The sequence below is a fragment of the Aythya fuligula genome, chromosome 13, assembly GCF_009819795.1.
Source record: "Aythya fuligula isolate bAytFul2 chromosome 13, bAytFul2.pri, whole genome shotgun sequence".
NCBI classification, from domain to species: domain Eukaryota; kingdom Metazoa; phylum Chordata; class Aves; order Anseriformes; family Anatidae; genus Aythya; species Aythya fuligula.
In genome coordinates, this window is record NC_045571.1 from 5,974,684 (window position 1) to 5,986,078 (window position 11,395).

The 11,395-nt window shown below is 59.0% G+C and overlaps 1 protein-coding gene across 3 annotated transcripts; it reads right to left on the reverse strand.

Annotated features, from left to right (window-relative positions):
- Window positions 1–1,041: 1,041 nt before the first annotated feature.
- On the reverse strand, window positions 1,042–10,673 carry SPRY3 (sprouty RTK signaling antagonist 3). Of its 3 annotated transcripts, none has more exons than XM_032196121.1 (2): window positions 10,594–10,673; window positions 1,042–6,173 (listed from the first exon to the last, which is right to left on the reverse strand). In XM_032196121.1, exon 2 carries the CDS (start codon window positions 6,124–6,126, stop codon window positions 5,203–5,205), a length of 924 nt encoding a protein of 307 aa, XP_032052012.1. In that variant the 5' UTR covers window positions 6,127–6,173; window positions 10,594–10,673; the 3' UTR covers window positions 1,042–5,202. The 3 variants fall into 3 exon arrangements, with proteins under 3 accessions (XP_032052012.1, XP_032052010.1, XP_032052009.1); XM_032196119.1 differs by lacking the exon at window positions 10,594–10,673 and adding an exon at window positions 9,246–9,331; XM_032196118.1 differs by lacking the exon at window positions 10,594–10,673 and adding an exon at window positions 8,901–9,201.
- Between the last annotated feature and the right edge of the window lie 722 nt (window positions 10,674–11,395).

Sequence of the window (11,395 nt, forward strand, 5' to 3'; positions counted from 1 at the left end):
GATGGCAGAGGAGAAGGGGAGGGGAAGGGGGAAAGGGGCTCCAGGCAGGGAAGGAAGGGACCAGCCCTGCCAGCTCCAGGGGGGCCACAACACCAGGGAGGGTTTGGTCCTGCTGAGGCCCTTTGGGTGCTGCAGGAAGGTGCAGCAGGATGGAGACCCAGTGTGATCCCTCTGCCCCTACAGCCCGGTGCTTCCCCTGGCTCAGCACTGGGATATTCACCTTGCCCCTAAGGGGTATTTTTTCTCTCCCCATCCATCCAACACCTCTCCAGCCTGCAGGTCCTTGCGGGGCACCTTTCAGCACCCTGGACTATGCCCTCAGGGGATTCTTCTGCGACAAGCACCCCAGGAAGACCAAGCCTCACGTGGGCAGGTTCCCACTCTGGGGGCAAAGAGCAGTTACTAGAAGGAGACAGAGCTTGCAAGAGATCCCGATGCTCACTGAGGAGTACCCCAAAGCATGCCGAGCCCAAAATAGAGTGCAGCTCTGGTTCAGATCCCAACCAGCAATGCACAGCTGCTGCGAGCATCCTGCAGGAGTGGGCTCTGTGGGCTCCCTGAAGGAGGCTAGCCTCACCTGGAGCCTACTAAAGACCACGAATGGGCTTTGGGGTTGGGAGTAGGGGGTACATCCTTCTCTACTTTCCTCACATGCTGATCACACAAAAAAAATGGACCTTCCAATATCCAATGCAGCCTCAAAACACCCACGGACCAGAGAGAGCGATCTAACAGAGCAGATGCTGGAAACAAGGCTGGGGCATGGCGCGCTCCCCCCGGGCCAGCTCACTCACACAAACCCTACAGCAGCTCCTCTCACCCTGCTGCTCACCCCTCTTTATTGCACTAAAGCAGCTGTCCGCAAACTGTAATTTTGTGCTTTGGCATCTTTCGGCCGGTGACACTTCCCCATCAGTCTTTGGGATCATACTTGAGGATGGGGAAGAGCCAACTCAACAGGATTTTATAGGGATACGAGAACACAATCCCAAAGAGCTTTCCCCCCAAACCCAACTCTACAATTTTTTTTTTTATTTTTTTTTTTTGAGGGATGATCCTTGGCTGCCAGCTGCTGCTTTGATGCGAGGCACCGAGGTTTCTCAGGGGTAGGTGGCAACCTGAGCAACAGCCCAAGGAGCACCTCTGCCCTTCCACCAGGAGGGCTGGAGGAGCTGGCATGGGATGGAGTCTTCACCCCGGTCCCCAGTGACCTCTCCTCAACAGTGTCCATACATTTACCAGTACTGAAGGAGGGGAGCGGGGCAGGGGGAATGGCACAGAGCAAGCACCATCAGGAGTCTTTGGAGATCCGGATGGGAAGAGCAGAGCAGGGGGAGCTCAGGTCCTGCTCAGCAGCTCCTGCCCTGCCTCCTGCTCCTTTGGCACCTGAGTATCTCTTTCCTTAAATTCGCCCTAACATGTTTCTTGGAAAAGGAGCCCACGACCAGCACAGACACACAGAGTGGAGAAACGCTCTCTTACGAAGCAGATCCATCCTTGTCGGGCCACAGGGGTGCAGGGGAAACAGAGGACTTGACATGTGATTCCCCCAAAAGAAAACCAGAAAAGACACGTTGGGACAGAGAGAAACCCAAATTGTCAGGACAAGCAGCTGCAAACAAACATCTGGAGCAGATGTTATCTGACTCATTACAGGGTGGGGCAGGAAAGGGGCTCACAATTCCAACCAAAATTGGAGTCCTCTCGAAAAGGGAAACCAAACTATCTGGCAGCCAGAGATGGGGAAGGAGCAGGATGGATCTGGTCTGAAGACATTAGGAAAAGCTCAGGAGGAAAAAAAAAAAAAAAAAATTGATCAGAGGCTGCCCACAGCCTTCCTGACACCAGAAGAGCTCAAAGACCCAGAGCTGTCTGCCCTCCTCTGAGAGCTTTTGGCAAATCCCAACCTGTCTTTTCTGCTGGGGTGAAGTAATGGGAGCTCCTCGAGGCCCCTCCAGATGAGCGTGAAGCAGTAACCCCGCACGAAGCCTCCATGAACAGGGTAGGACCAGACAGCCCTGAACATCTCCAGCCCATGCAACTATAAGACCTGGACGTGGCTCTGCATTTTACCCTCAACACAGCCAAACCGAGCCCTGCATGGCCTGACAGCCCTCCGTGCCCACCCGGGGCTCCCTTCCTGTCATTGCCCATCTGCGTGCCCATATTCCATACGATATATCTCACAGACTTGGCATTTCTTGCAGATCAGACATCCAAGAGACCTGGCCGGACTCCCTAGCCCTGTGCCCAGGCTGTGGCATGGTTCCCTGGGGGAAATGGGACTTCCGCACCGACCCAGAAAAAAGCCCATTAAGCAGAAGGCATCCTGGCCTCTTATCAATCCCAGAAGGCAAATTTGCTGCAGTTGTAGTGCAGGGCTCCACCTCGCCAGGCTGGTGCCAAGCTGAACTGGCGCTGAGGAGCTGGTATCTGGACAGCCATCTCCTCATCCGGCAGCTCCAGCACCTGGGGGAGGTCACCCCGTGCTTGCATGACTTGGGAGGCCGTGAAAATGATGAAGCTTCACATGTTGAGTCATTCCACCATCAGGAGAGGAAGCAATGAATTGCAAAGATACAGAGGTGGTAACTAAATTTACAAGACGGCTCCATTTAAAAAGGAGGAGGAAAAAAAAAATCAAAGTAGAGCAAGTTGGAAAATTCTGTTCATTAGTTTTCTTCTAAAAGTTTCAATGAACTATTTCACATTCTCATTGAAGTGAGACGGTTCAAATCCTCAATGGGAAAAAAAAAGGGGGGGGGGGGGAGAGGTTTTTACCCTAAAAAGATTTACACTTTCTAGGAGGAATAAGTTTAATCAGCACCAACAGAGAAGTGAACGGAGTGTTGAAAAGGAAGGGGGCCTCTTGGTGGAAGTCTCTCCCTGAAACACTGCTTGGAAATAGGGAGCCAAGCAACTGTTGGTATATGGAAAAATACATTTGCAAAATATTTTACAACCGATGCCACCGAGATGGACTTGTCCTGGGGTGGAACAGACACCTACAGGCTATTCTCTGAGAAGGTTATTGCCTTAAAACCCGAATGGCTGGCCATGCAGGACCTGCAAACTGCACGGGCATCATCTTCTCCCTTCTGAACACCAGGAGATGCTCGCTGCAAGCCCCAGCACCACCCTGAATTCCCTACCACTCACGGAGGTGAGCTCTCCGTCTCTGGCTAGAGGAAACATCTTCCATCAGCACCCCTCAGGCTCCAGGTGAGACGAGGGTCAGGATCCCGGTCGTGCCCGTAACATGCGCCCCAGGCACAAGCTTCACGCCAGGGATGGGATCCACCTCCCCTGCCACAAGTTCAACATCTGGGCCCCTTAGAGTCAAGGGAGTCGGGCACCGCCAGAGCACGATTTAATTAATGTTTTCAAGGGGGATGAATCACTCCCTGGAGCTGCTTTTCTCTGCAGCAGAGGGAGCTTGGATCAGACGCGGATTTTAGATAGCAAATGTATGGGAAGATGAATCCCATCGTCAAAGCCTACCTCCTGGCTCGCTGCAAGCCAGCACTAAATCCTACCCCCTCTCTGCAGCCTGCAAACCTCCCTGTCCCCCTCTCCCGACTACCCAGGAACTAAAGGTCTAGGATTAGCAATAAACAGACTTGGAAATCATCTTCCAGCATGTGCAAGTGTACCAGGAAGCCAAACCTTGCATCTGGCACCATTCACAGCAGTATCATGGATATTATTAGTAATAGTCCTAGCCATCCTAACGTTATATTTATATATACAAAAATAGATCCACAGAACTCTACGGAAAGAGGTGGCTGAGTGAATGCAATGGGCAAGCCCTGGACGGCAGGGTCTCGGAGGAAGCCAAGGGAGACGTTGCATATATTTCTGCAGGGGAACCATTCGCTTCCCTCCGCACACACACGACTCGAGGGAGGGACAGGAGGGCAGAGCCGAGCACTGGGACAACATCCCAGCTCCAAACTCCCCCACCCCATGGCCGATGCAAGCGGAGATGGGGGTCCAGGTCCAGGAGGATCTCCCCCCAGCTGCAGCAATGGGATTGACGTTTTATCATAGCACATAAATCGTGGAGCACTGACCCTGTCTCAGGTTTCCTTCTGGTCTGCAGATGGCCCAGCCCAGGGGCACGGTTCAGCCCCATTTCCAGTTTGCCAACGCAGAATGCCCTCAGCAGTGACGCTGGTGGTGGCGTGGCACGCTGATGGCAAAGGAAAGCAGGGCGAGGACTCAAACACAACCTCTGCAGGGAGGGAAGGTCAGGTTCCCATCCTTGGACATCCCGTCTGCTCTCCATTTTCCCTAACCCAAAGCAGGGTCGTCCCCCCCCCTGGGGAGTTCCCCCACATCAGTGCTAAGTGGCAGGGAGAGCAGAGCTGGCTGTTGATAGTTGGGTTTAGGGACTCTTTTTAAAGTGAATTCAGTGCTGGTGGAAGGTACCAGACAGGCAGAAGGCAGATCTAGGGAACAGGATGGTGGGACAAAGCTCCTATCCCCATGGCTACTTCACCCTACCCCCAAGGACAAGCCTGTGAGGGTAGAAGGGGAGCTGCAGCATCTGCTCAGTGATGGGACAGAGCTTGGGGGGAGCACCATCCTCGCTCCCAGCCCACCAGGTTCGCATTTTGGAGGCAGCCCCTCCAGCACTGCACCTCCAGGCCTGGAGGAATGAATGGCTATTTCAAACCAGCATCTCGCTCTCCACCAAATCCCAGGGGGACCTTCCCCTCGCTGCGGCTGGGCGGGAGCCAAAAGGTTTCGAAAGCTTCCCACACCTTCCCTTCCTCTTGGAGGCAGCACAAAACGAGATGCCATCTCATGGCAGAGCTGGCTGGCATCTCCCGGTGGCTTCCAAGCAGGCAGGGAAAGCTGCTGCTGCCTGGGGGAGCCCTGCAGCACCTGGGGAAGGGGGCTGGGGGCAGGGGGAGAAGGTGGAGACCACCCATGAAAAGTGCTGGAAGGAGAGGAGGAGAAAACGAGTCCAGGCTCCTGGAGGACTCCTGCTTGGGATGCGTGGAGCCACCTCTTCCTCCCGTGGGAAGAGCCACAGCCTGCGTGCTCCTGGTGGCCGGGGGACCCTGAGAGTCTCGTTCCCAAGAGGAGGCGGTGGGCAGGGGGAGCGCAGCAGAGCGGAGGGAGCCAGATGAGGAGAGGGGTGAAGGGAAGAGGAGGAGGAAGAGGAATCAAGCCTGCTTCTCCTCCCCGGGAGGGTCATACCGGCTTATCCAGCGTCTTGGGGAAAGGCGTGCCGCTGGAGGAGGAGATCTTTCTGCACACCGTGTTGGTGTGGGTCTGGCAGCGGCAGCCGGGGCGTTTCAGGCCGTCGTAACCCCGCTGGCAAAGTTTGAGGCACCCCAAGGTGGGAAAGTAGCAGCAGAGGCAGGGCATGAGGAGGGAGAGGAAGCTCATGGCAGCCCAGCGGGCGCAGCAGGACCCCGGCCCGCAGGAGCAGGGGTCGTCGGCGCAGGTGTCCTCGTCGTCGGTGGAGCAGTGGTAGAAGAGACCCTTGACGCAGCAGAGGCAAGTCCCGTAGTCGAGGAGGCTCTCGGGGGAGCAGAGGCAGCGCTGGTTGCAGAGCCAGCAGGAGGGCAGGCTGCGGGCGGCCGTGCAGCGGGCGCACTTGCAGCGCCCGCACTCCTCGCAGATGAAGAGGTGGCCGGCGTGCAGGCTGGGCTTCTCCACCGCCCCCTTCAGCGGAGAAGACTCCTCCGGCTTCAGCTCGCCGGCCCGGGGCTGCGTCCGGATGAGCGAGTGGCCCGAGTGGGACGGCGTCAGGCTGCTCAGGAGGCGCTGTTCGGAGGCGGTGGTGCTTTGGGACACGGAGCTGGCCGTGCTGGAATGGCTCATGGGTTGCTGCAGGGGTGGCATCTGGTGCTGCTGGCTGTGGCTGCGGTGCAGGTCCGGGAAGGTGGAAGACACCAGGCGGTCCTGAGGCCACTCCTGCTTGTGCGGTGGCTGCGATAGGGACGGGTTGGAGCGGGCTTGCTGGAAGCAGGCAGCCGGCCTCTCCACGTAGTTGTTGCTGGCACGGATGGAGCGGATTTGGTCAATGGACAGGACCTGCTGGAAGTCCTCGGCGGGTGGGTCCATGGTCTCGTCGCAGCTGAGCTCAGCCACACTGGAAGAGAGCTGCATTGCCAGGAGCAAAGAGACCCTGCGGCATCAGGGCACATCTAAAAATCCTAAAACGGGGCAGGAAGACAGAGGAAAACATTTGTGTGACGTTTCATAACGAGCCCGTCCCTACAGCCCTGGAAGCAAAGACTGAGCAGAGCTCCTGACGAAGTTATTCCCACAGCAAGCCTCAAAGTACTCCTGAGCCTGGGGAGACTTTGGCCCGGACATTTCCAAAAAGTGGGACTGTGAGAGCTGTCCCTTGACAAAGGGGGGTGCAGCATCTCCCCGTGCTTTCCGTGTCCTTCCCGAGGAGGTTCCCCGTCCTCCTGCCAGCACTGACGGGCGCTGTCCTTCCTCCCTAGAGGAGGGGAAATGTGGAGCTGAGGCTTGTCCAGGGCTGGGAACAGCCGTCTCCTCCAGATCAGGAGACTGTCATGAGCCAGGGGCACAGGGAAGGAGGGGAACCAAACACATTTAATTTCAAGCAAGCAACAGCAACAAATCACCACTAATACGACATGTGCTTGGCCAGGGACTGGGACTCCCCAATCCTGGCATCTCCCACTGCAGTGTCCAGGTTTCCCACTTGCATCCCCATCCAGAACACCAAGGAAGGGCGAGTTTCTCCTTAACCCCACCACAAACACAGGGTGAAGCTGGCAAAGCTGATTTAGCAGCTTGTCTTGCTCCTGCACCGAACCTGCCATGCAAAAAAAAAAAAAATGGAGCAGCAGCAGGGATGCCCTTCACTGCATGCCAGTACCCATCCAGAAGCTTTTCCCCCAACAAAATCAAGTCCAGACTTCGACGTCGGATACGTGCTTTCCGTGTGCAGCCAGCTTCCCTGGGACAAAGCCATCCTCTGGCAGATCAAACGTGCGATCCGCGGGTGACACCGATATTGTCACGGTGCCCACAGGAAGGCTGCGTTTCGATAGGAAGCTCCCCGTGGCCAGCAGGCCAGGCGGTGGCTTTCAAGTAGGTGAGGGGCCACAGGTAGAATCTGCTCATGCAGCAGAGAGAGGCAGAGGGAAGATTGATTTTCATTAGCTAGGCTGACCTTGAAGAGCAGGGAAAAGCAAAGGCAACTTACTTCGACTGTTAAAGCAAGATCTGCCCTCTCCCATCCCCCTTCCCGGAAAGAAAAGGCAACAAATCTGCTTAGATTTGTTGTTTTTTTTTCCTTTGCAAGGAGCCCATCCCCAAGCCGCCTGGAGCGAGATGCTCGCCCCATCCAGGGCAATGTGGGCAGCGAGGGGGTCGCTCTCCCTGGCTGCCCACAGCTGGTTTGGTGCCGATTTCTGTAGCAAGGTGAGCTGAGAGGGCACGGCTGGCCCAGACAATTCTTGTGAACATGCTTCCAGGATGGGAAACAGCCTCCTGTCTGCTGTTACCTGCTGCCACTGAGCACATCACCCCGAGGCTCTTGCTGAGGAGCTGGAGCCCTCCGGAGCCCTGCGGGGATGTGGCACGTCCCAGCCTGCGGATAGGACCGGGCAGGAGGGAGCAGAGCCACCTCGGTGGGGTCCTGTGTCCCCCAGATCCCATCTCAGGGGGGATCACAGCGATTTACACCCAGTGCAGGAGGGGCTCCTCGCATCTGGGTGTCCGTCCCGCTCATCCTGGGTGCTGGGATTTGGTGGGATTTGGGCTTTAGGACTCCAGCCAGGCAGACGGGGGGGGCTCTGGGCAGGTTCCCATGGGGGGCTTTGAGTAAGGTGTGAGCCAAAGGGAGAGACCGGGGACAGTGGAGGGACCAACGGGGATGTGGAACTGGGAGACTGTGAGCAGGCAAAGGGCAGACCCAGCACAGCTATGCCCAATCCTCCAGGCAAGAAGCAGAGCTCAGGAGGCACGAGAGCCACGCTTGGGCAGGAGGAGCAGTGCGGGGGACCCTGCAAGGTGGGGAGGGGGACAGCAGGCAGAGGGGAGCTGGCACAGAGCACTGCAGCCGGGATGCTGGGGGTCTGGGTCCTGGCCTTGGATGCAGCACCCAGGGCGTGATGAGTCCAAGGAGGACCCACAGCAGGGTCCGGATGCTCCTGGACCTACAATCCCCAGACGCAGGGGTTGGGCAGAGGGGTCCCCTTCTGGGACCTGAGGGGACATGAAATGGGGATGGAGGAGCTGTGGGTCCCCTGACACAGCGGGATGGGGAAAGAGGGGCTGGGTGAGCGGGGTGGGGACCCCAATCGCTGCTCCAGACGGAAAGCAGCCGGGCTGGGGGTCCTGCAGCAGGTCCCTGCCCTGTCCCCAAAGCACTGTCCCCGATCCCTGCCTACCTGTCCGGCCGGAGTGGGGGGGACCGGGGCAGCGTGTCCCCAGCCTCCTCCTCCTCCTCCTCCTCCTCCTCCTCCTCCTCACACCCTGCCTGCCAAGCGGGCATGCCAGCCCCGGAAACCGGGCGAGCTTTATGGCCGCCAGCAGCCCCAAACATATAAAGTTCGTGTGATAATGGGCCAGAGGAGGGGATCGTAAAAGCAAATGATTTACAGGCGCTTGGAGGCGGCTGCCTCGCCGAGCTCCCAGGTGGGAGAAGAGATGGGGAGGGGGAGGAAGGGGGCTTCACCCACTCTCCCCAGGGTGCCCACGCGTGGCCGGGCTCCCCCCGCACCCCGCTGCCCATCCCCGCACGCACCCCACGCGGGACACCCCGAGCCCACGCACCCCGCGCTGGCGCCCGGCACCCGGTTTTCCCTAGATTTTCCCATTCTTTCCCTCTCCCCCTCGTCCCCCCACGGCCACCCCCGTCCCCCCACGCGTGTCCCCCCCCCGCCCCGTGCCCCACTCACCCCGCCGCCGCTCCATCCGCCGTGCCCGGCCGCCGCCAGCCCCCGCCGCGGGGCTGCCCTAGGGGCGGGCGGCGGGCATGGGCGGGGGGCACCGGCCGCCCCCCCGGCCCCGCAGCCGGGGGCAGCGAGGGAGAGCCCGGGAGGGCTGCCCGGGCCGGGTTTGTGAATGCAGGCAGCTCCCCGGAGCTCCTTGTGAATGGGGGCAGCGTGGAGGATGGGAGGGAGGGAGGGATTTATTGCTGCCCGTTAGCATCTCTCGCTCTCCCTCTCTCTTTTCTCTCTCTCTCTCTCTCTCTCTCTCTCTCTGCCGCTCGCCTTCCCGGAGCTGGAGCTCTTAATGCTTACCTAAGTGGCGTCATCCAGCTGAAATTGAATCGGCCCATTAGCGGTCCCCACAGAGCCCTGTGCATCCGCTCCCCAGATAATGACTGCAACAGAGCCGAGAGCTGCGGGATGCAGCAGGCGCTATTTAAACATTTCCGTCTCCTCTCGGGCTCCGGCACGGCCCCGCTCTCCCCGGCCCTGGTCCCCGGGGGGCTGCGGGTGGCAGATCCCAGTGCGAGCCCCCCGATCGGGTGCCGTGGCCCAGTTGGGTCGGGTTTGGCCACGGGGATCGACCCACACCCTCAGCTCGACACGGATCTGGGCAGGCGATGGGCACCGTCGCCTTCTGCCCCCTCAACCCCGGCCCAGTCACCTCTTCTGGGCATCTCGGGAGCATCAGTGGAGCCTGGGTGCTGTCCACCCCTTATTCGACTAAAAAATCCAGGCTGATGCCCGAATTAGCTCCTGTGATAGAAGCTCCGAGGCTGGGAAGGGGCTTTGGCTCCTCCACACCAGCCCCCAGCTCCCCGTTCTCCCAGAAACACACCTCAGCCTCAAGGTCCTTACGGGATGGGGACTTGCTATCCCAAACACTGCGCCCTCCCTCCTCCTGGGCACTGAGGACCCCTCGGCCCCATGCAGAGGTAACTGGACGGGGACCAGCAGCTCTGAAGACACAAGACCTCTGCACATCGGACGGGGAGCTACGGACCCTGCTGGAGCTCCCAGCCTCACTTTGTTCCCCTCGAGCCCTCCCGAATCCTTTCCTGGTGCTGTTTGTCGGCCTGGCAAACAACATCAGCAGCTCGGGGGATGCTGAGGACCCATCTCTGTGGGGCTGGGATGAAGCCAGCACAGAACCCGCTCCCCAGGGCAGGGCAGGTCCACGTGCGTGGCAGCAGGACGGGCTGGGGGGGCAGAATTGGGCACGGCACAGAGGCACTAACCAGAAGGATCCCACTGCCCTCAGTGGCTCCCTCCCAGTTCACACCAGCAGTAGGCCAGCAGTGATGGGGGTCTCTGCCCTCCAGTGGCACCCAGCTGAGCCCTTCCAGGCTCATTTTGATGCTGAGCATTTCTCCACCTACACGGGACGCCTCCAGAGGTGCTCCTCGGGGAGGGGTGAAGGCAGCCCTGAGAGCATCCCTCACCCTGGGCTCCGGGCAGAGCCTTAACACCACATCTCCACGCTCCGACCGGCCCCTCCTCTTCTCCACATCACTCCCAGCTCGGGCTTCGGAGGCACCGAACGGAACGAGGTGCCCAAATCAAATCCCAGCGGCCGCCGGCTGGCTGCCAGCGCCTGCCTCCGAACAGCACGCGTGCGTCCTGTCCTCCCTTTCTCCCAGCCCCAATCTCTCACTCCCACCTCGAGGCGCGCGGTGATTCAGGCTTTTTCCCCCCGCCGGCTCGCAGCATCCCTGGCGCAGCCCGCGTGGTGCTCAGCCCGCGCCGCTTTATTCCTCGCCGGCTGCCGAGGGAGGGCCGAGAGGCATCGATGCGGAGATGCCGAGACAAGTGGGAGGGTGGGAAGCGGAGGGAGAATAGCAGCCTCCCGGGGAGTTATTGACCGCAGCCTCTCCGAAGAGGAGGGCTGGGAACCGGAGGGAACGCGCAGAGGAGGAAAGTTGAGGGATGCTCCCGAAGGAAGGGTGCGGGACTGAGCCTCCAGCAGGTTTTAGGAGGGATTTGCGCCCTAGGGATGGGGATGCGGACCCCTGGCCATGCAGTGCCACAACATAAAGCGTATCAGAGGATGATGCGAGACCCCCTTGGCTCTAGGATAATCTCTCCCCAGGAGTGGAGGCGAGCGGAGGATTTAGCATCCCTCCCGCAGCGCTGTGCCCGTGTCCCCAAGCTACCTGCCACAGCCAGCCAAGCCCCATCCAGGCTCCCCCGCTGGGTTGGCGTCACTCCTCCCAGCTTGAATCCGCCGCCTTTTAACCCCTCAAATGCCCTTGGGGTCCTGTGCTAAGGGGTGGGGAGGAGAAGCAGCTCCCCTGAGTCCTGTTCTCTGCTCTTATTTTGGAGCATCTCCTCCCGGGACAGCTGTAAGTAAAAGAAGTGGGGAGTTACCCATTTTCCCTTCCTCAACAGGAGAAAAAATAAAATAAAAAGTGTTTTTTTTTTTTTGGAGATGTACAGAAACACGTGCACATTTTAATGAAGGC

Coding starts and splice junctions, on each gene's coding strand:
- SPRY3 (XM_032196121.1), bottom strand. CDS start 6,126: ATGCAGCTCTCTTCCAGTGTGGCTGAGCTCAGCTGCGACGAGACCATG.